At 39.4% G+C, this 22173-nt stretch overlaps 2 protein-coding genes and 13 non-coding genes across 16 annotated transcripts in view; 9 read left to right on the forward strand and 6 right to left on the reverse strand.

Moving 5' to 3' along the window:
- The window catches only part of LOC146963273 (creatine kinase, testis isozyme-like), a 205431-nt gene that overhangs the window by 154584 nt on the left and 28674 nt on the right, over window positions 1-22173 (forward strand). The window lies entirely within an intron of this gene.
- On the forward strand, window positions 6389-6595 carry LOC146963280 (small nucleolar RNA U3). The gene has a single exon (XR_015034970.1). It is a non-coding gene; the product is annotated as a small nucleolar RNA U3 (small nucleolar RNA).
- Window positions 7119-7325, forward strand: LOC146963281 (small nucleolar RNA U3). The gene has a single exon (XR_015034971.1). It is a non-coding gene; the product is annotated as a small nucleolar RNA U3 (small nucleolar RNA).
- Window positions 7930-8136, forward strand: LOC146963282 (small nucleolar RNA U3). Its single transcript, XR_015034974.1, has one exon. It is a non-coding gene; the product is annotated as a small nucleolar RNA U3 (small nucleolar RNA).
- LOC146963283 (small nucleolar RNA U3) lies at window positions 8623-8829 on the forward strand. Its single transcript, XR_015034980.1, has one exon. It is a non-coding gene; the product is annotated as a small nucleolar RNA U3 (small nucleolar RNA).
- Window positions 10873-11079, reverse strand: LOC146963284 (small nucleolar RNA U3). The gene has a single exon (XR_015034982.1). It is a non-coding gene; the product is annotated as a small nucleolar RNA U3 (small nucleolar RNA).
- On the reverse strand, window positions 11882-12088 carry LOC146963285 (small nucleolar RNA U3). Its single transcript, XR_015034975.1, has one exon. It is a non-coding gene; the product is annotated as a small nucleolar RNA U3 (small nucleolar RNA).
- On the reverse strand, window positions 12634-12840 carry LOC146963286 (small nucleolar RNA U3). Its single transcript, XR_015034981.1, has one exon. It is a non-coding gene; the product is annotated as a small nucleolar RNA U3 (small nucleolar RNA).
- LOC146963287 (small nucleolar RNA U3) lies at window positions 13539-13745 on the reverse strand. Its single transcript, XR_015034983.1, has one exon. It is a non-coding gene; the product is annotated as a small nucleolar RNA U3 (small nucleolar RNA).
- Window positions 14350-14556, reverse strand: LOC146963288 (small nucleolar RNA U3). The gene has a single exon (XR_015034969.1). It is a non-coding gene; the product is annotated as a small nucleolar RNA U3 (small nucleolar RNA).
- On the forward strand, window positions 15074-15280 carry LOC146963289 (small nucleolar RNA U3). The gene has a single exon (XR_015034973.1). It is a non-coding gene; the product is annotated as a small nucleolar RNA U3 (small nucleolar RNA).
- On the forward strand, window positions 15849-16055 carry LOC146963290 (small nucleolar RNA U3). Its single transcript, XR_015034977.1, has one exon. It is a non-coding gene; the product is annotated as a small nucleolar RNA U3 (small nucleolar RNA).
- exoc3l4 (exocyst complex component 3-like 4) overlaps window positions 18488-22173 on the reverse strand; it is a 46837-nt gene continuing 43151 nt past the window's right edge. For both annotated transcript variants that reach the window (XM_085767432.1, XM_085767433.1), the window contains exon 13: window positions 18488-19420. In XM_085767432.1, the coding sequence (XP_085623558.1) occupies window positions 19186-19420 (235 nt within the window). In that variant the 3' untranslated portion in view covers window positions 18488-19185. The remainder of the gene's footprint in view (window positions 19421-22173) is intronic.
- On the forward strand, window positions 19662-19868 carry LOC146963292 (small nucleolar RNA U3). Its single transcript, XR_015034968.1, has one exon. It is a non-coding gene; the product is annotated as a small nucleolar RNA U3 (small nucleolar RNA).
- LOC146963293 (small nucleolar RNA U3) lies at window positions 20363-20569 on the forward strand. The gene has a single exon (XR_015034984.1). It is a non-coding gene; the product is annotated as a small nucleolar RNA U3 (small nucleolar RNA).

Below are 22173 nucleotides of genomic sequence, written 5' to 3' on the forward strand. Positions count from 1 at the left end.
TCACAGGGTACATGGCTAACCCATTTTGCTGTCTGGTATCCATCCCAAAATAGCAAGATTTCAGATTTCCCTGTTTCTTTCTTCTTTGATTTGGTTCTGTTTTTGGTCAGACAGCCGGGTCATGTCAGGTCACGATGGTTTTGTTTTGAGAGAATCCCTGAATCTGGTCTTTACTTATCAGTCTTTCAGTCTGGGCCGGTCCTTGACGCTGTGGATAAACCCCCTGAGCTCTCGAGCCGCCACAATATCTCACTTCTTATAAGTACAAAATGCTGAACATAAAGTATAGAGTGTGTTTGTATGATGACGAAACTTCAGATAGACAGTTAGAGCGCATCCCTTTCTGAATAAAAGCCCCTTATCCTTTTAATGACACCATTGTTATTCTACATCTACTTACTGTAACTGTAACATTCATCATATCAATGTGAAGCAGCAACGTTTGCAAAATGCAAATTAGCTCAGACCATAAATTGTGTCATAAAATATACCACACACATGACTTCTTCTTCTTCTTCTTAGGCCTTTGTGTTCCTTTCGGAACATAGGCCATTGATGAATTGTTTCCACCCTCGTCTGTCCTGGGCCTTTCTCTCCAGCTGTTTCCATGTCAGTCCCTGCATCTTAAGCTCTTGTTCTGTGCTCCTTCTCCAGGTGTTTTTTGGTCTTCCTCTGCCTCGCTTGCCTTGTGGGTTCCATGTCATTGCCTGTTTGCTTATTGTTGTGTTGTTTCTTCTTAGTGTGTGACCTATCCAGTTCCATTTCCTCCTTTTCAGCTGTACCTCCACTGTATCTTGTTTGGTGCGTTCCCATAGGTTGATGTTACTGATTTTGTTTGGCCAGAAGATACCGAGGATGCGTCTTAAGCAACAGTTTAGGAAAGTCTGCAGTTTATTGACAATGTGGGTGGTGGTCTTCCAGGTTTCGGAACCATACAGCAATACTGTCTTAGGCTGGATTGCACCAACAAGGTTTAACTTTAAAACCAGATTAAATCATGGTTTAAGTTTAAATTCTGTTGCACCAAACTTTAAACATAGTTTAAAATTAAGACAGATTAGATTTAAACCTCCATTTAAACCTCCGTTTAATTTTTACTCTAAACTAAGTTTAAATTTAAACCTGTTGCACCAGAACTTTAAACTCCAGTTTAAACTGTGATCTAGGGTTAATTTTAAACTGACAGTGGAGGAGGTTTAATTTTTTCAATGGCTGCATTTTTCAGGTGGAGTGAGCAAAATTAATTGAGAGACAGGCTCTGTCTCTCAATTTCCTCTCTTTTGCTTTGTTTTGTTGCGCACAGAGACGTTTCTGGGCGGAGAGAGACGGTGTTTTCTCTGACAAAGCTCAGGTGAAGCTACTGCAGCAGAGTAGGAGGCTCAGGGCTGCTAGCTGCACTAGCTGTCTCTGATGCTAACGAGTGCTAGCATGTCTCTCTCTCTCTCTCAGCAGCAGCAGTCAGGAGGACAAAAGAAAGAAGTACAGTCTGAGTGAAGCGCTGGAGCTGCAGACCGATTCCTGACCGTCACTGACAACTAAAGCCTCGACTGGTAACAAGTATGAGGACCGTTGTGGGGAGCTAGCTCGATGCTAAATCCGGCTTGTTGTAGTGGTTAGCATCCACCGCTAACACCGTCTTCCCAGCTCGGCTCTCCTGTTTAAAAAACAAAACAACATGTGACACCAGAGGCTCCGTGTTGGTGACGGCGGGTATCGGCCCAGACTTATTTAGTTTCCTCTGCGGTCTTGACTGCTGCTGTCAGGGGCAGGAGGCTATTCTACACAGTTGAGCCCGCCCAGCTTGAATGTTTTGTTTACAAACTGCAATGAACAAAACTCCATTTTGCATATTTAATTAGTTTCCTTCACACTTCCCTACTGATTTAAATCAGTTTAAACTCAGTTTAAATATTTAAACTGAGTTTTACTAAACTGAGATTAATTTTAAGTGGTGCAACAGAGCTGTGCTTAATTTTAAACATGGATTAACTCATTTTAAACTGAGTTTTACTAATCTCTGATTAGAGCTAATCTTAGATTAAATTAAACCTTGTTGGTGCAATCCAGCCTTAACGTTGGAGTTAAAGATTCTGAGTTTGGTCTTCAGGGAGATGTTTTTGTTTTTCCAGACTCTATTTAGAATGTTGAATGTTGTTCTAGCTTTCCCTATTCTTGCCTTCACGTCCTCCTCTGTCCCACCATCCACTGCGATTACACTTCCAAGGTAAGTGAATTTATCGACCTCTTCCAGGGCCTGGCCCGTGATGGTTATGGGATTTGTGTTTTTGGAGTTAATCCGCATGATTTTAGTTTTTGGTCCATTTATTTTGAGTCCGAGTTTAGCTGCAGTTATTTCCAGCAGCTGGGACTTTTCTTGCATCTGTTGGTGTGTATGTGAGAGAAGTGCAATATCATCCGCGAAGTCGAGGTCCTCAAGCTGGTCTGTCATACTCCACTGGATGCCTGTTTTTTTATTGTGGGTTGTTTGTTTCATGATCCAGTCTACGCATAGGAGGAAGAGGAAAGGGGAAACCAGGCAGCCTTGCTTCACGCCAGTGAGCACCTTGAATGTTTCTAGTGCGCAACCTTGGTGGAGCACTCGGCAATGCCGAGTGCTCCACACACATGACTGTTACAGATAAAATACGCAAAGAAACCATAAAATAAGATTAAATACACTACACCAGTCATAAAAGAAACCATTTAGATCAAAAGCATTAAATATTTCACATATAGAGATGTTTCTGTTTCATATTGGACACAATGTTTGATGCAGTAAAACATGTTATGTTTAGATAAAGCTAACAACTAACTGAGTTAAGTGGCATTTTTCACACACGTCATAATGGCAACATCTTTTATACCGACGACGCCCTAGTGTACAACACATTCACGATTCTCGACGTCCGGCCTGTCGTCGACCACCTCGACTTTACATCACCTTCGTTAACGTCCCTGCAGCCTGTTGATACCTGACGTCTCTTGTAGTAAACAGTTAGTTTGTCTCACCTTCTTTGTCTCTGCAGGGAAAACAGCAGCGCAGCGTCGAACACATGGCTCCTGAACGCACCGTCTTTGTTTCAGCAGCAGCAGCAGCAGCAGGTCGACCTGACGCTGAACAGAGGGTAAGATGCAAATAACGTCTGATGTCAGGATGTTGGTTAACTCAAATGTGTGAGCGTCTACTTTCTGTTTTCTGTTTTCTACTTATACACCAATGTGTGTTTCCTCTGTGGGCTTGTGAGGCGTGAATGTGAACCAACATAAATGTAACCTACAGTTTTCTCACCGTGGGCCAGGTGTGATTCATGAACATCATACGTGTCACAAAGAGGAATCGGAATTGATAACCACAAACAAAAAAATGGAGAATTAACTTAAGAGAACAGAAAACAGAGAAGTCATGCGAGCTCAGGTATAACTTTAGCTTTTAGCTTTTAGCTCGTTCAGAAATAACGAGTGTGGTTTGTAGAACTTCTCATTCACAACACTGACCTGTTGTTGAAACATTGGTTACACAAACAGGCTCAATTCGTGACTTTACAGCTTCTGAACACAAAACTACGGTGGCCCCGAGGGTTCAGATCACAGAAAACACACACAAAATCCCAACAAATTCAGGAAATAAGTTCAACAACTTGGCAACACATGAGCTGCAGAAACTCACAACACAACAGAAATGTCTCCAGGGACACAATAAAGTGAAGGCTAAGGCTAAGCTGACAGCTCATACACTTATTTTCAAACACCAGCCTGGTCCGTCACTTTATTATCTTTCATGTGTCGTCAAATTGATAAAGTTGTCTGAGTTTGTGTGCATGTGTTTTCTCAAGTTGCCATGTATTGACCTCTCAGGGCAAAACAACCTAAACACATCTGGCTTTGACATCTTTCCAATACCTATTTCAAAAGCTTATCAAAAGCTTATTGAGGGAGCCTGGATACATACAAAACAAACAATACACTACATAAAACATTAACAGACATTAGACAACATGGATCCACCCATTACATACCAACATGAACTTTCTCAAAACATAAGTGTAAAACAGTTGGCAATAAAATTTACATTCAATTTACTGGATCAGATGCTCTATGGTTGCAGCTTTATGTATAAGAATTAAGCTGTTTAATTTTTAGCTTTTTCTTGAAAGTGAAGATGGACATCTCCGCTTTCAAGCTCTGCAAGTCTTTAAAAAACACTGAAATGAACTGTGTATTGAAAAATACATGTTTGTGACACAGACTGAACTACTGCAGACTTTTGTTTAGTAACTTCTCCACCAGTTTCATTGTTTGATACTTGGGGGGAAAAACTTTGTTGCTGAGAAGTAATTATTTCCACATGTGTGTCTTCACGCTTGGCAGCCTTTGTATTTTCTGAAGCCATTTCTTTGGAAATGACGACACTGCGGAGAGAAGATTTACTTCCTCACATACCTGCAACTCTCCAACTGAGGTAAAATGTCTGTCTGTGTTTGTGCAAATCAGAGTGGAAACAAATCTGGAAGCTTCATTAAGAAAATCTACCTCTTTTTTTTGTGAACAACTTTTTTATTGCTTTTAAAGGGAAACAAGTACATTAATCCGATAAAGGTAAAAGGTACATTGCAACCTAGTAAAAAGAAAAAGATAAATAAAAGAATTTAAAAAAAAAAAAGACAGGAAAAACAATAAAAAAAAATAAAAAGGGACCAGGCAGCGACCCCCCCATCCTGTTTGGCAGCAGTGATGCCGGTTAGGAGAATACGTCTTTTCCAGCATGTCAATTTTAATGAGGTGGTATCATTTAGGAGTAACACAATGGGAGAACATGGTACAACGACTTCCAGTACATTAGATAAAGTAGAGCAAACTTCACCCCAAAAAAACTTCACATCCTTGCATTCCCAGTGCATATGTAGTAGATATGAGCCTATAAGTCCATCTGAGCACAGGGTGCAAACTGGAGATGACAAACGTTTCATGAGAAAGTTTCTCCTTGGAGTGAGGTAAGTCCTGTGGATATAATTGAAATGTATCTGTTGATGGTTTGGGTTTTTAGAAGCCAAGACAATTGAGGACCATATCCTATCCCAGTTCAATGAATCACCTCCGACGTAGTGCTCCATTTCACTAGACCACACGCACGTACAATAGGAAGGGTTTTATAAGAGGCATCCCGGATAAGATTCGGGAAACCAAACCTCTTTTCCGTCCTCTATTATACAGAATGGAGTGCAGTCGAGGAGAATTCCATGGCACTCCATAGGCTTTAGAAAATCAATTTCTCTTCTTCTGAAATCCAACCTCAGTTCTGGAGCAGTGTGGAATCAATTGGTCTTTATCAACACAGAGCCTTTCCTTTTTTTTTTTTTCTTCTTTTTTTTTTTTTTTTTACAATTGGCACCCAATAAAACATGGGCCTTGGAGGAACATGCAGTATGATATTTTATCATGGAAAAAAACATCATTGACATCAAGACATCATTGGTCTTGGCAGAAGTCTGTGCCCTGCTAGTTTAATTTTCATTCAGGTACAGCTAAAGAGGAAGAAAACCATATGGCAGATTTGCTCTACAAATCAGAACAAATGAATAATTGTCACAGTCACTACACTGAACACAGAGACTTTCCATGAATTGAATTCCTCTGCATCTGTGCCAACAAAAACAAGAAGTACTTAAAGTGCTTAAAAAAATGGAGGTTGGATCATCTGCCAAAAAAAAAAAAAAAAGATCCAGCTCCAGAACTGCTATTAATTTTATTACAGAGATTAGATTTCGGAACTTAATCTTTTTTGTGTTTCTCAACCAAAGATAATTCAGAAATAATGTTTGTGTCACTGCTGAGCATGAACACTTACAGCAAACTAAAGATTGATCTTTTAACTGTCACACTGTGTATCAAAACAAGACTAATGTGGATATTTCTGTGTTTACATTTGGGTTACACATTCAGTAAAAGGAGTTTTACTGATGGTTTTCATATCCCCGTTTTCACAGAAAAGGAACTACTTTTATTATTTATTCTACCATTTTGACTTAATTTCTTTCCATCCTGTCACAAGAACAGTTGTGGTCGAGGCGATGTACCAACGCTATTTTCGACACTTGGCCACGACGAAATGAAAAGTGAAAGTACCAGAAGCGTCGGGCCCAAAATTTACATCAGCATAGTGACAGAAATCAGACACCACAACCACAACCACTGCAGTCAGGATGAGTGGGAGCGAGTGCACGTACGAGAAAGAGGAGAATTTACAGGAAGACAGGTGTTTACATAACACTTAGACTGTGAAGTGTCACTGTGATTGTAGGAGGCGTGTCCTCCTGGGCTTCATGAGACCACCAGGAGTCAAAGTGGTCGTCTGTAGATACAAGAGCCTGAGAAACATCCAGAACAAACCAAGACTATACTTTCAGGGATCATTTCTATAGTTGTTGATTTGAGAAATGTGTTTCTAAAGAGTCTGGTCTCGCTGCCCACGATGAAGAGTGAAGATGTTTCCTCCAGAGCAGGAAACTGGTGGGAAGACTTTGTTTCTTCTCCACTGTTGAAGACTGTTCAGTGTTTCTGAAGGAGATACTGATGGAGGAAACATGGTCTGAGTGGACAGCTGCTTATTTTTACAATGTCAAACAACAAACAGATTTGACTTTGTCTCATTAATCAAATGCTGTTTTTCTTGTTTTTGATCTCTTTTCCTGTTTCAATGACATTTGTGCCACTTATGTTACTTTCATCTCTACTGGATCCGTCCAATCTTTCTTTATATGAACGATAATAGGATTTCTAGGGTTTACTGACATATTAAAACAGTTTTTTCTCTTTATTCGAAAATTCACCAATGAAAATCAACTGTTCAGTTTCTCAAATCTTCATTGTCTCCAAATCTTTTTGAAAAGACCTGATACACTTTCTTCAACCGACACACCAACGTTATAAGAAACCTGCTGCTAATCGATGTAAAGTTTGACGTCACCGACTCATATGATTTAGTTTTACAGTAATAAGTTTAGCACCAGATAACGAAGCTGTGATTGTAGGAAGCGTGTCCTCCTGGGCCTCATGAGACCACCAGGAGTCAAAGTGGTCGTCTGTAGATACAAGAGCCTGAGAAACATCCAGAACAAACCAAGACTATACTTTCAGGGATCATTTCTTTAGTTGTTGACTTGAGAAATGTGTTTCTAAAGAGTTTGGTCTCGCTGCCCACGATGAAGAGTGAAGATGTTTCCTTCAGAGCAGGAAACTGGTGGGAAGACTTTGTTTCTTCTCCACTGTTGAAGACTGTTCAGTGTTTCTGAAGGAGACACTGATGGAGGAAACATGGTCTGAGTGGACAGCTGCTTATTTTAAAAATAAATTGTCAAAATAACAAAAGTTTTCATGTATGCTTTCCAAATTCTCCAATAATCCCATTATTTAAGAAGTTCTGTAAAGAAAGTCCCTTGGTTTTCCTTCACTTGGACTTGGAGGAGGTGTTGGGAGTTAGTCATGTTGGGTGGTAAACATCCATTTAAATTAGCACCAGATTTGTTTCAGCTTTATGTTATTTACTTTTAGGTCAGATTTGATTCTGGTTTGGTGTCAGTTTGTCTTCGTTTTCCATCTCCATCAGCCCTGCTGGATGTTTCAGACTTATCAGCTGATATCACACCAACTTCTCTACAGTGAAGACCAACATTTTCCCAGAGGAGAAAGTCCAGCAATGACTCAACAAACCTCCATGAATTAGTCAATGAAGAGACAGACGTGTTGCCATGTGTTTGAAAACCTTTAAGTCACTTTCTGCTTAGAAAGACAGAAACGCGAATCCTGTGGACGATGAAGCTGCAGACAAAACTGTGATTGTAGGAGGTGTGTCCTCCTGGTCCTCATGAGACCACCAGGAGTCAAAGTGGTCGTCTGTAGATACAAGAGCCTGAGAAACATCCAGAGCAAACCAAGACTATACTTTCAGGGATCATTTCTATAGTCGTTGACTTGGGAAATGTGTTTCTAAAGAGTTTGGTCTCGCTGCCCACGATGAAGAATGAAGATGTTTCCTTCAGAGCAGGAAACTGGTGGGAAGACTTCGTTTCTTCTCCACTGTTGAAGACTGTTCAGTGTTTCTGAAGGAGACACTGATGGAGGAAACATGGTCTGAGTGGACAGCTGCTTATTTTTGTAACAACAAACAGATTTAACTTTGCCTCATTAGTCTCTGCTTACCTAAAATGCTGTTTTTCTTGAATGTCTCTGCTTTTGATCTCTTTTCCTGTTTCACTGACATTTGTGCCACTTTTCTTACCCTTCATCTCTACTGGATCTGTCCAATCTTTCTTTATATGAACGATAATAGGATTTCTAGGGTTTACTTACATGTTAACAGTATTTTCTCTTTATTGGAAAATTCACCAATGAAAATCAACTGTTCAGTTCCTCAAATCTTCGCCATCTCCAACGTTATAAGAAACCTACTTCTAATAGATGTGAAGTTTGACGTCACTGATTCATATGATTTAGTTTTAATAAGTTTAGCACCAGATAAAGAAGCTGTGATAGTAGGAGGTGTGTCCTCCTGGTCCTCATGAGACCACCAGGAGTCAAAGTGGTCGTCTGTAGATACAAGAGCCTAAGAAACATCCAGAACAAACCAAGACTATACTTTCAGGGATCATTTCTTTAGTTGTTGACTTGAGAAATGTGTTTCTAAAGAGTTTGGTCTCGCTGCCCACGATGAAGAGTGAAGATGTTTCTTTCAGAGCAGGAAACTGGTGGGAAGACTTTGTTTCTTTTCCACTGTTGAAGACTGTTCAGTGTTTCTGAAGGAGACACTGATGGAGGAAACATGGTCTGAGTGGACAGCTTTGTTAAACTTTGTGAACCTTAAATGTGTTTTCATAGAGAATCTTCTTAAATGTGTTTTATCTGAGAACAGAACTTTTCTTCTGTTAGTAAATGTCAGTTAAGACAGAAACACTACATCTGCAGGGTTGCATAAAGGTCACCAGCAGAGATGTTCATCTATTGATCTGATTTTGACTAATTGCAATTTTTCTTTCTGATTTTTGGTCCCAAAAATGATTTTAAAATGAAACATCCAGTTTGAACTGTGGTTAATTAGTGGTCAGTTAATCTGTAGTGAAGTTAATGTCAGACTGTGTGAACAGAACCAACTGTTTTCTGTGGAATAGTTTCTGAGATAAGATAAGATTCATCTTTATTAACTGTGTTGTTGTTTTACTGTGAATGACAGGAAACATGATCTGAGTTGAGCTAATACACTTGTGTAAATGGATGTTTTAACAGCTCTCTATTTTGAGAAGTTGAGAGCTGAGGGGGATTTCTTGACCTCTGCTCACATGTGTTTTCACAACTGTGCTTGCCCGATGTTCTGCAGCAACAGTCCAGGGGGTGATGTCGATTAAAGCCTCTTCCCTCTTCTCTGTGATTCAGAGTTTAGTTTTAATCCTCTCTTCCCTCCTGTTTACCGGTTTGCAACTTCACCTTCGACCTTATTAACATCTCTTTAGATGTTGATGGACAGAAAACAAAACAAAACAAATGCACAACAATTAAAAAGGGATAAAAACTTCTGCAAAAGTCTTTCAGAAAAAGTAAATAAATCTGTAGATCATGAGTTAAGTCATCATCATATCCATACAATGTACAAAATATACAACAAACCTAACAAAAAATATGTATAAATGTGAAAAAAATAAGTCATTATGCATCTATCCATCTATTAAGAGCAGGTTCTCCACAAACATTTTGTGTTATATCTTTAATATCTCAAATACTAAGTGTCGTACTAGTACTATCATTATTTGGAAATTACAATAAGTAAAACGTTACTTATTTACTGTAAACTATCTCCACAGCTCAGAGTGGTTTCTGTTCATCTGAGTTTTCATTCTGTCACCATTAATGTTCAGTGAAATCTCTTGAATGCGCCGAAGCATCTTAACAAGTCGAGTCGTTGTCTAATAAAAAGGGAAAAGTGACAAACAGGAAGAGAGCGGCCTGGAAAGACTGGGTTCATTGTCCTACTTGTCCTTCAGCTGTGAGCTCTGGGGGGGGGAGTCGAACCAAGGCTGTTCTTGTGACATGAAGGAAGGGAAGTTTGGCACAAGAGTAAAGCTTGAAAAAGCCCCTGAAGCCCAAGTGAATCTGTTAAAACACTTCAATCTCACACAATTTCACTTCCCCTTCCCCCTTAAAGACTCACGCACATATACAACATTTTTAGAAAAAAAAAAAAAGAGAAAGTGAGGAAACATCATGAGCATAATGCACAAAAAATGAGTCGGGTTGAACTGAAATCACATGATCAACTAGGTAAAGCACCAGGGATTAAGAGCTCTCCAAAATCTTAATTAATGTGAGTTAATCATTAAATACGCAGGGTTAGAGCTGGTACACACACACACACACACACACACACACACATACACCCATGCATGCACACATTTTCAGACTGAGTCATGTAAAAGTCTCTTGTGCAACTTTGCACAACAGGTCATTTACAATAAAACACCAACACAGTTAATAAAGATTAATCTTAATCGCAGAAACTATTCCACAGAAAACAGTTGGTTCTGTTCACACAGTCTGATATTAACTTCACTACAGATCAACTGACTACTACAAGTCTGAATTAACCACAGTTCAGACTGGATGGTTCATTCTAAAACATATTTTGGGACTAAAATTCAGAAAGACAAATTGAAATGTGTAGGAATCACATAAGTAGATGAACATCTCTGCTGGTAACCTTAATGCAATCCTGCAGATGTAATATTTGGGTCGTTGAACTGACATTTACTAACAGAAGAAAAGCTCTTCTCTATAAAAGACATTAAAGAGGTTCCTTAAACTTCAGCATGTTTAAGTTTTACAAAGATGTCCACTCAGACCATGTTTCCTCCATCAGTGTCTCCTTCAGAAACACTGAACAGTCTTCAACAGTGGAGAAGAAACAAAGTCTTCCCACCAGTTTCCTACTCTGAAGGAAATATCTTCACTCTTCATCGTGGGCAGCGAGACCAAACTCTTTAGAAACACATTTCTCAAGTCAACAACTAAAGAAATGATTCCTGAAAGTATAGTCTTGGCTTGCTCTGGATGTTTCTCAGGCTCTTGTATCTACAGACGACCACTTTGACTCCTGGTGGTCTCATGAAGACCGACAACATACAAACAGCACATTTACCAATCGGGGTTGTGGTTTGTCTGTGTCTGTGTGTGGTTAGGTAGAAACACACCAGTGCCAAGTCATTGTTTGTGTGTTTAATGATTTACTGGCACTAGTTTCTGTTCTGCCTTTAGCTTCCCTTCATTTCAGCCACTGATCTGTTGGCACCAGATTTGTTTCAGCCTTAGTTCATACATGTTATTTACTTTTACGTCAGATTTGTGTCTGATTTCACTGCGGGAAGTTTACGATTCATCACCTGATATCAATCACAGCTTCTTTATCTGGTGCCAAACTTATTAAAACTAAATCATATGAATCAGTGATGCCAAACTTTACATCAGTTAGCAGCAGGTTTCTTACAACGTTGGTGTGTCATGAGTCGGCTGAAGAAAGTGTATCAGGTCTTTTCAAAAAGATTTGGAGATGACAAAGATTTGAGAAACTGAACAGTTGATTTTCATTGGTGAATTTTCCAATAAGAGAAAAAACAGTTTTAACATGTAAGTAAACCCTAGAAATCCTATTATCGTTCATATAAAGAAAGATTGGACAGATCCAGTAGAGATGAAGGGTAAGAAAAGTGGCACAAATGTCAGTGAAACAGGAAAAGAGATCAAAAGCAGAGACATTCAAGAAAAACAGCATTTTAGGTAAGCAGAGACTAATGAGGTAAAGTTAAATTTGTTTGTTGTTCAACATTGTAAAAATAAGCAGCTGTCCACTCAGACCATGTTTCCTCCATCAGTGTCTCCTTCAGAAACACTGAACAGTCTTCAACAGTGGAGAAGAAACAAAGTCTTCCCACTAGTTTCCTGCTCTGAAGGAAACATCTTCACTCTTCATCATGGGCAGCAAGACCAAGCTCTTTAGAAACACATTTCTCAAGTCAACAACTAAAGAAATGATCCCTGAAAGTATAGTCTTGGTTTGTTCTGGATGTTTCTCAGGCTCTTGTATCTACAGACGACCACTTTGACTCCTGGTGGTCTCATGAAGACCGACAACATACAAACAGCACATTTACCAATCGGGGTTGTAGTTTGTCTGTGTCTGTGTGTGGTTAGGTAGAAACACACCAGTGCCAAGTCATTGTTTGTGTGTTTAATGGTTTACTGGCACTAGTTTCCGTTCTGCCTTTAGCTTCCCTTCATTTCAGCCACTGATCTGGGTCCTGTTTAACATCGGGCTAACCTCCTGTTAGCAGGCTAAAATAAGCCTGATGCCATCATTTAAAAACTGGGTTTATTAGTTTGAATGAAAATCTAAATAATCTCAACCCTACATGACAAACTGTGAACTTTAAAGAGCCATGAGACACCTGCACAGGTGTTGTCTCTTATGTGGCTGATTAGATGTTTTCTCAGAGTAGCTTTCTGACTGGAAAGACTTTAATAACCAATCTCCTTCAACCTATAAACTGAACATAACCTGCAAAGGAGAGATTATTTATATTAAACAACTGTATAAGCTCCACTCAGACCACGTTTCCTCCATCAGTGTCTCCTTCAGAAACACTGAACAGTCTTCAACAGTGGAGAAGAAACAAAGTCTTCCCACCAGTTTCCTGCTCTGAAGGAAACATCTTCACTCTTCATCGTGGGCAGCGAGACCAGACTCTTTAGAAACACATTTCCCAAGCCAACGACTAAAGAAATGATCCCTGAAAGTATAGTCTTGGTTTGTTCTGGATGTTTCTCAGACTCTTGTATCTACAGACAACCACTTTGACTCCTGGTGGTCTCATGAGGATTAGGTGACCTGGTTTGACTTGACTAAAATGCCAAGGTGGTGTTCATTGTGTCTTTTTTCTGTAAATTGGAACCAGATTTGTTTCAGCCTTAGTTCATACATGTTATTTACTTTTACGTCAGATTTGTGTCTGATTTCACTGCGGGAAGTTTACAATTCATCACCTGATACCAATCACAGCTTCTTTATCTGGTGCTAAACTTATTAAAACTAAATCATATGAATCAGTGATGCCAAACTTTACATCAGTTAGCAGCAGGTTTCTTACAACGTTGGTGTGTCATGAGTCGGCTGAAGAAAGTGTATCAGGTCTTTTCAAAAAGATTTGGAGACGACAAAGATTTGAGAAACTAAACAGTTGATTTTCATTGGTGAATTTTCCAATAAGAGAAAAAACAGTTTTAACATGTAAGTAAACCCTAGAAATCCTATTATCGTTCATATAAAGAAAGATTGGACAGATCCAGTAGAGATGAAGGGTAAGAAAAGTGGCACAAATGTCAGTGAAACAGGAAAAGAGATCAAAAGCAGAGACATTCAAGAAAAACAGCATTTTAGGTAAGCAGAGACTAATGAGGTAAAGTTAAATTTGTTTGTTGTTCAACATTGTAAAAATAAGCAGCTGTCCACTCAGACCATGTTTCCTCCATCAGCGTCTCCTTCAGAAACACTGAACAGTCTTCAACAGTGGAGAAGAAACAAAGTCTTCCCACTAGTTTCCTGCTCTGAAGGAAACATCTTCACTCTTCATCATGGGCAGCAAGACCAAACTCTTTAGAAACACATTTCTCAAGTCGACAACTAAAGAAATAATCCCTGAAAGTATAGTCTTGGTTTGTTCTGGATGTTTCTCAGGCTCTTGTATCTACAGACGACCACTTTGACTCCTGGTGGTCTCATGAAGACCGACAACATACAAACAGCACATTTACCAATCGGGGTTGTAGTTTGTCTGTCTGTGTGTGTTAGGTAAAAACACACCAGTGCCAAGTTGTGTTTAATGGTTTACTGGCACTAGTTTCCGTTCTGCCTTTAGCTTCCCTTCATTTCAGCCACTGATCTGGGTCCTGTTTAACATCGGGCTAAACTCCTGTTAGCAGGCTAAAATAAGCCTGATTATATAAATGCCATCATTTAAAAACTGGGTTTATTAGTTTGAATGAAAATCTAAATAATCTCAACCCTACATGACAAACTGTGAACTTTAAAGAGCCATGAGACACCTGCACAGGTGTTGTCTCTTATGTGGCTGATTAGATGTTTTCACTGAGTGAGTGTGAGCTGAAACTCACTGATGTCTGCATCTTTAACTTTACTGTTTAAAACCTTTAGCTTTCTGACCAGGAAGAGTTTAATGATAAAAGATCTCCTTCAACCTATAAACTGAACACAAACCTGCAAAGAAGAAACAATTTATTTTAAACAACTGCATAAGCTCCACTCAGACCATGTTTCCTCCATCAGTGTCTCCTTCAGAAACACTGAACAGTCTTCAACAGTGGAGAAGAAGCAAAGTCTTCCCACCAGCTTCCTGCTCTGAAGGAAACATCTTCATTCTTCATCGTGGGCAGCGAGACCAAACTCTTTAGAAACACATTTCTCAAGTAAACAACTACAGAAATGATCCCTGAAAGTATAGTCTTGGTTTGTCCTGGATGTTTCTCAGGCTCTTGTATCTACAGACGACCACTTTGACTCCTGGTGGTCTTATGAGGACCAGGAGGACACGCCTCCTACAATCACAGCTTTGTCTGCAGCTTCATCGTCCACAGGAATTGTGTTTCTGGGATGTCTGAGCTGAAAGTGACTCAAAGGCTTTCAAACACATAGCAACACGTCTGTCTCTTCATTGACTAATTCATGGAGGTTTGTTGAGTCATTGCTGGACTTTCTCCTCTGAAAAATTATTTGGTTTTCACTCAAGAAGTTGGTGTGATATCAGGTGATGAATCGTAAACTTCCCGCAGTGAAACCAGACACAAATCTGACGTAAAAGTAAATAACACGTATGAACTAAGGCTGAAACAAATCTGTTGCCAATTTAAGACAGAAAAAAAAGACACAATGAACACCACCTTGGCATTCTAAGTCAAACCAGGTCACCTAATCCTCATGAGACCACCAGGAGTCAAAGTGCCTGAGAAACATCCAGAACAAACCAAGACTATACTTTCAGGGATCATTTCTTTAGTCGTTGACTTGAGAAATGTGTTTCTAAAGCGTTTGGTCTCGTTGCCCACGATGAAGAGTGAAGATGTTTCCTTCAGAGCAGGAAACTGGTGGGAAGACTTTGTTTCTTCTCCACTGTTGAAGACTGTTCAGTGTTTCTGAAGGAGACACTGATGGAGGAAACATGGTCTGAGTGGAGCTTATATACAATTGTTTAAAATAATTGGTTTCTCCTTTGCAGGTTTATATCCAGTTTCTGCAGTAGGTTGAAGGAGATCTTTTATCATTAAACTTTTTCTGGTCAGAAAGCTAAAGGTTTTAAACAGTAAAGTTAAAGGTGCAGACATCAGTGAGTTTCAGATCACACTCATGAGAAAACATCTAATCAGCCACATAAGAGACGACACCTGTGCAGGTGTCTCATGGCTCTTTAAAGTTCACAGTTTGTCATGTAGGGTTTGTTGTAATTCACCAATGCAAATCAAGTTTCCAGTTTCTCCAATCTTCGTTGTCTCCAATTTTTTTTTAAAAAGACCTGATACACTTTATGCAGCTGACTCATGACACACCAACGTTATAAGAAACCTGCTGCTAATTGATGTGAAGTTAGACGTCACTGACTCATATGATTTAGTTCTAATAAGTTTAGCACCAGATAAAGAAGCTGTGATTGTAGGAAGCGTGTCCTCCTGGTCCTCATGAGACCACCAGGAGTCAAAGTGGTCGTCTGTAGATACAAGAGCCTGAGAAACATCCAGAACAAACCAAGACTATACTTTCAGGGATCATTTCTTTAGTCGCTGACTTGAGAAATGTGTTTCTAAAGAGTTTGGTCTCGCTGCCCACGATGAAGAGTGAAGATGTTTCCTTCAGAGCAGGAAACTGGTGGGAAGATTTTGTTTCTTCTCCACTGTTGAAGACTGTTCAGTGTTTCTGAAGGAGACACTGATGGAGGATACATGGTCTGAGTGGAGCTCATACACTTGTGCAAGAAAAACCAACTTTAATGTTGTGTGTTCCCAAATTAAACCTCATTAAAGTGGCGCCAAAAGCTGTCTTGAATTAACTTTTTATGCTTTTCCAAAGTTCAACTTCTACTTCCTTCAGATATCTGAAGATATAGTTTTGCAATGTAATATTATATTTCGCAGTCAAACACATTTTTCTCTTCCCTGTACAGTCATGTTTCAGGCTTATCTGAGTTACAGTAATTCGGAGTTTCATGTCCAAATTATCTTTCTGCTAACTCACAGTCACAGTGTGTAGGTCCAGAGGATTTAACAAAGCCGATCACCGGGTGACCAAACCTGTGATCACTGCTCCTTTACTGTAAGGCTCATGGTGCTGCTGCCCATTATTACTCAACCTCCGGACTAACACATTCCCAACAATATCAAAGTTATGGATACAGTCAGTATGTGATAAAACGCCTACTCATGTCTTGCATCTTCTTCCAATAGACTTCAAACTTTTCCAACTTTTCATCATTTGTGCCTTTTTTCTGTTATTGCTAACCTGTTGTTGACCTCCCTGTTCCACATGGATTAAAGATACAATTCACTGTTATCTCTCGGAGTGAGCTCACGTATGACTCATGTTATTAAGTTTCCTTCAGTGTTTGCCGTTGTTATCTTCACCCTGTGTGCAGTAAATCTACTGTGCCTTTAGTTTAGCCTTTAGTTTTCAATCTAGTCCTCTAACTACTACACACTTCCCTTGTTATTTCAGTATTGGCAGCAGTACTAGTAGTAGTGGTACTAGTGGTAGTAGTGGCCTTAGTCTCCATGATGTCAATCATAGAAAAGCAGACACCTGTGAAGTGCAAAGGCTGTAAGCACAGATGTTTACTTAACTGTGAAGTTCAGTTTAAGGATTTTAAAGGGACAACAAGGAGTTTTGGAAAGCAAAGTGTTTTCACACTACATTTCCCATGATATTCCCATTACCCAAGGGCAGCATCTGCAAAACCGAAACTAGGAAATGCTGGGCGAGTCAACCACGAAATAATAATATGAAAATAGCTATGAAGACAAAACGATATATTTATCGAAAATGGACCCATTAACAAGTGTGGGTAACGTAGATTTACTGTATATGAGACTCTTTTATAACCAAAAATCTCATTGTCCCTTTAACTCTGGAGTCAATGGGAATTGTCCAATGGGATTGACTCGCTATTGGAGCCTCAAGTGGTCACATGAGGAACTGCAGTTTTTGGCATTTTCAGGAGATTCATTATTGGGCAGTTTCCAACTTTGATTTATGTAAGTTTCTTTAAAAAGGCTAGTAGTGTGATGTCCCATCTCCGCTCACAATCACATCCTGAAATTATTTGCACCGTATATAATAATAATAATCCACAGTGACTGCACTGTTCAATTGGTAATTTATCATTTTATGCCAGGATTTGTATAAATAGGAAGTACTGGTAATACTGGGATTTTTCTTTTAGCTATTTCAGTTGATATCAGGGACTTTTTTATTCAAAGGAAAGCACAACCCAACTTTGCACGTGTTTACCACAGAGTAATGAAACCCAAAAAACATCTGCACCACTTTTTTTTTTTTAATTCAGCGAGATCAACCTCACTGACAATTACATTTTATTTTACTTATTTACAGTAAATGTTTATATACATACTCTGAATATACTTTCACACAGTGCTTTATATGAAACACCAACACATGAGATGATGGAAACTTCCACATCATCTCTCCAACCAACATCTCTGGGTTTGGCTGCACAAATTAAAGATTCACAGATTCATCAACAATGTACAAAAACACAAACACTGAATGATCACACACGGAAACCAGTCACATTCCCAGCTGGTTTGCTGCATTTGCGATGACATAAGAACGTCTGGAAAAAGAGATTTGACACAGATTTCACAAACTGCTCATATTCTGCAGCAGCTTCAGGAGCTCACACCCTTTACAGTATATTCACAGTTCAGAACAATAAGCTTCAGTTTCTTTGCTCAAGAGCAAACGACAGGTTCATGGCTTCAGACCAAGGTCCAACACGGCTGCCCGAAAAGATGCAGAAGATGCATTTTGCAAACAATAAGTCCAAAGTCACTGCACAGCGAAGAGCTGTTGAGAAAAATCCTCCTCAGGGCAAAGTTGTTGGCATCAAATCGACTGTGTGAGATGTGAAGTTTCTCAATGCTCCCACCCCACAAACACTGAATTTCATCCAGATTCATGAGTGAGTGTTTTGTTTCCCACAGAACAGTCATCACAATTCCTCACAATGCTGTTGCACCACCACATGTGTCATGCATGAGTTTTGTAAGACTTCTAAAGTGGAAACAGGTGAAATTTCTACATTTTCCTGTGAGATATAATTCAACTTAATTAACAAATTCTTTTCATTTTTGCAGGTTGACAATGTGTTATTTTTCCCATAATTTTCTTATTGTCAACAGAGGTCATGAAAGGACAGTTTAGCAGAAACACTGAATCTCATCCAGATCATTTCACCAGTGTTTTCTTTCCCACAAATAAACCCTGCAGTTGCTCACAAATGTCCTTACACGCCACAATGCGTCAAATTTGCATGAGAGTTTGGTTCCTAGGATGTAAATCATAAATCGATCTATTCCTGAAGCATCTGGACACTGTAGATATTTGATTAATGTTACTCAAAACGTAACAATGGATTGTTTTTTTTAATGGCCCTCATTAACCTCTGTGAGGTTCGAGTTTTTCTTTAAAGTTTCTTTATTGCACAAACTTGTAAATATCTCAATATGACCCTGATATCTATTAAATATGTACATGTGCTCTCTTTGCACCTATATTATATATTACTATATTTCACAAAGCACCTTCTTTAGTTTTGAAAGGTGCTACCAAAATAAGGGTTATTTTTCCTCATATTATTATTAACAACTCTTATCACTAGAATAGATAATACACAATACAGAATTTGAAAATAAAAGTTTCGTTTGAAAGGAAAATTACAGCTATTCTGTACAAAATAGACAGTTGGAGTTTAGTTGGCTGTGGTGAATCACCCCAGATGAAATGTAAATGTCTCAGATCTCCATCGTGAGCTGCCTGTCGTCCTCATACAACGTAATCTCCGTTGTGTTTCCTCAGTTGTTTGGCAGCACGAGGCCGAAGCAGCCGGAACACAGATTGGACAGACGGTCCCTGTTGATGGTCACAGGCATGTTCCGAAATAAAACGTGGCTTTTGTCTACGCTCGTGTCGCTGCTGTGTGCTCTCTTCAGCTGCTTAAATTTCCGTAGGATGTGACGGCGCTCTCGGCCTTTCAGCAGGCCGCTCACCAAGCCTCGGAAGTTCAGGATGGCGATCAGGTGTTCCTTGCTGCAGGCGGAGAAGAGCAAAGACACAAAACGCTGGTCAGTTTCACGCTCATGAAGCTGAAAAGCCACAACAACAGCAGTTTCTGAAGGTTTTATCAACATTTCCTGAGCAATGCAGCCAAAATATATGTTAAATTGGTCACACATTAGAAGAGGCGTGTCCTCCTGGTCCTCATGAGACCACCAGGAGTCAAAGTGGTCGTCTGTAGATACAAGAGCCTGAGAAACATTCAGAACAAACCAAGACTATACTTTCAGGGATCATTTCTATAGTCGTTGACTTGAGAAATGTGTTTCTAAAGAGTTTGGTCTCGCTGCCCACGATGAAGAGTGAAGATGTTTCCTTCAGAGCAGGAAACTGGTGGGAAGACTTTGTTTCTTCTCCACTGTTGAAGACTGTTCAGTGTTTCTGAAGGAGACACTGATGGAGGAAACATGGTCTGAGTGGACAGCTGCTTACTTTTTTCAATGTTAAAATAAGTTTTCTCATTTGCTTTCGAAGGTCTGCTTATCTTTAACTTTGCTTTTCTCTGATCTCTTCTCATGTTTTACTGACATTTAGTTTTGTAATAAACACTAGATGTTTATGTTCCATTGAAAAACCTTAGAAAGTTCAAACACTGATGTGTTAACATGCCAATCAAGACATTGAACATGATTATTAACACCTGAGCCCAGTTGATGTGAGCATGTTAGCATGCTAACCATGGCATTGGACATGAACATCAACATGATAATGTTGATCTCCATTTGTCCAGCATGTTAGTGCTAACTGATGTGAAGGTTGACGTGACTGATTCATATTATTTAGTTCTAATAAGTTTAGCACCAGATAAAGAAGCTGTGATAGTAGGAGGCGTGTCCTCCTGGGCCTCATGAGACCACCAGGAGTCAAAGTGGTCGTCTGTAGATACAAGAGCCTGAGAAACATCCAGAACAAACCAAGACTATACTTTCAGGGATCATTTCTTTAGCTGTTGACTTGAGAAATGTGTTTCTAAAGAGTTTGGTCTCGCTGCCCACGATGAAGAGTCAAGATGTTCCTTTCAGAGCAGGAAACTGGTGGGAAGACTTTGTTTCTTCTCCACTGTTGAAGACTGTTCAGTGTTTCTGAAGGAGACACTAATGGAAGAGACATGGTCTGAGTGGACAGCTGTTTACTTTTTTCAATGTCAAATAACAGATTTAACTTTGCCTCATTACTCTCTGCTTGCTTAAACTGTAGAGATACAGTATGCTGTGGAGTTCACATCAAAATAAGTAAAAGCTCAGCTAAAGCTTTTCTTACATCTAATCCAGTAGTTTTCCATCAGTTTATGCCTGTGTCTATATTTTCTGATCAGACTTTTTATTTTTTTTTAACTTTTTATCATGGCCAGATCCCTGAGTGGCTTCGCTCCGAGTGCAGTTTGCAATCCCAGGAATGTGTTGCTGAGGACTCACATTAAACACGGCAGTGTTCACACAAATATATTGAATCAAATGTAACTAATCCAGACAGCACACAGCAGCAGACCAATGTGTTGTACTGTAGAGGGAGGTGATAGCCAACAGAACTGTAACTTTAGTGTGTATTTTCAGACAAAATCCTCAGAAAACTGTTGCAATATTTAGTTTTTTACCCTTTAACTCTACATGGCAAAGAAGCAAACGCCATAAAAACTAAACACCGCCAACGTCACTGTAACAGATGTTTCCACTTACGCTGCCAGATGAATCTCTGCAGCCGAACACCAGCCAACCCGTGTGGGAGGTTTTAGCCCCCACACCCCCCTTCATGTTTGTACAAATAAATATGCCTGTGTATCTCCAGTTCAGTTAAGGGATGAAAAAGTCTGTTATCCACTGAAATAATCAAAAGTTATAGTAATATGTTGACAGGTGTTATCCTATCATCTGATTTGACTCGTGCAGACTTGGACCTGTTTTCACTCTTCACTTAGTTTGGACATTGATTTGTAGAATAATAATTTAAAAAACTTAACAGGTGTACTTTATCCCAGAAAGACACTGGACTCTAACATCGCCACTGGTTTAATCAGGAGCGTTTCCATCCAAAAGATCTCAAAAGTTTTTTTGTTTTTTTTTTCTGTGAGGTGGAGACGTTGGTGTGTATAAAAGCAGCAAAGTGCCATGAAAACACAGGTAGTGAACAACTCATAAATCATATTTTAAAGGAAAACATCAGCACAAGACAATCTAATGCCACACATCCTCTACATTGTTGACATTAGACTGGCACAAGTTCCCTACTGTACATGATTGCTTTTAGTTGATCTTTCTTATTCAACTGTTAGATTACTTGACAGCAACAGATGGAAACACTGTTTTCAAGTAAAGATTGTACTGTAAGGCCAGATAGCTTATCAAAGAAAACATTTACTCAACTCATACCTATAATAGTGTCTGCTTCAGAAACAACAGTCTTCAACAGTGGAGAAGAAACAAAGTCTTCCCAACAGTTTCGTGCTCTGAAACATATTCACACTATATCAATTTAGCACTAATAAGCTGGACAAATGGAGGTCAACGTTAACATGATGTTCATTTCCAATATCTTGGTTACTTGGTTATTCACTAAACAGAGTTTATTAGCTCTGTTTTGTGAATAGGCTATTGGCAATAGCCTATTGCGGGGTCATTCCTATGTTCCCACAGCCCTATGTTCCCACATTTCTAACTTTTGTTGTCACTGAAAATTTGGTTGGGTTAAGGCAATGAAGAAAGGAGTTGGTTAAGTTTAGTAAAAAGACC

The sequence above is a fragment of the Trachurus japonicus genome, chromosome 22 (assembly GCF_045865225.1).
Source record: "Trachurus japonicus isolate A0001 chromosome 22, Traja_1.0".
NCBI classification, from domain to species: Eukaryota; Metazoa; Chordata; class Actinopteri; order Carangiformes; family Carangidae; genus Trachurus; species Trachurus japonicus.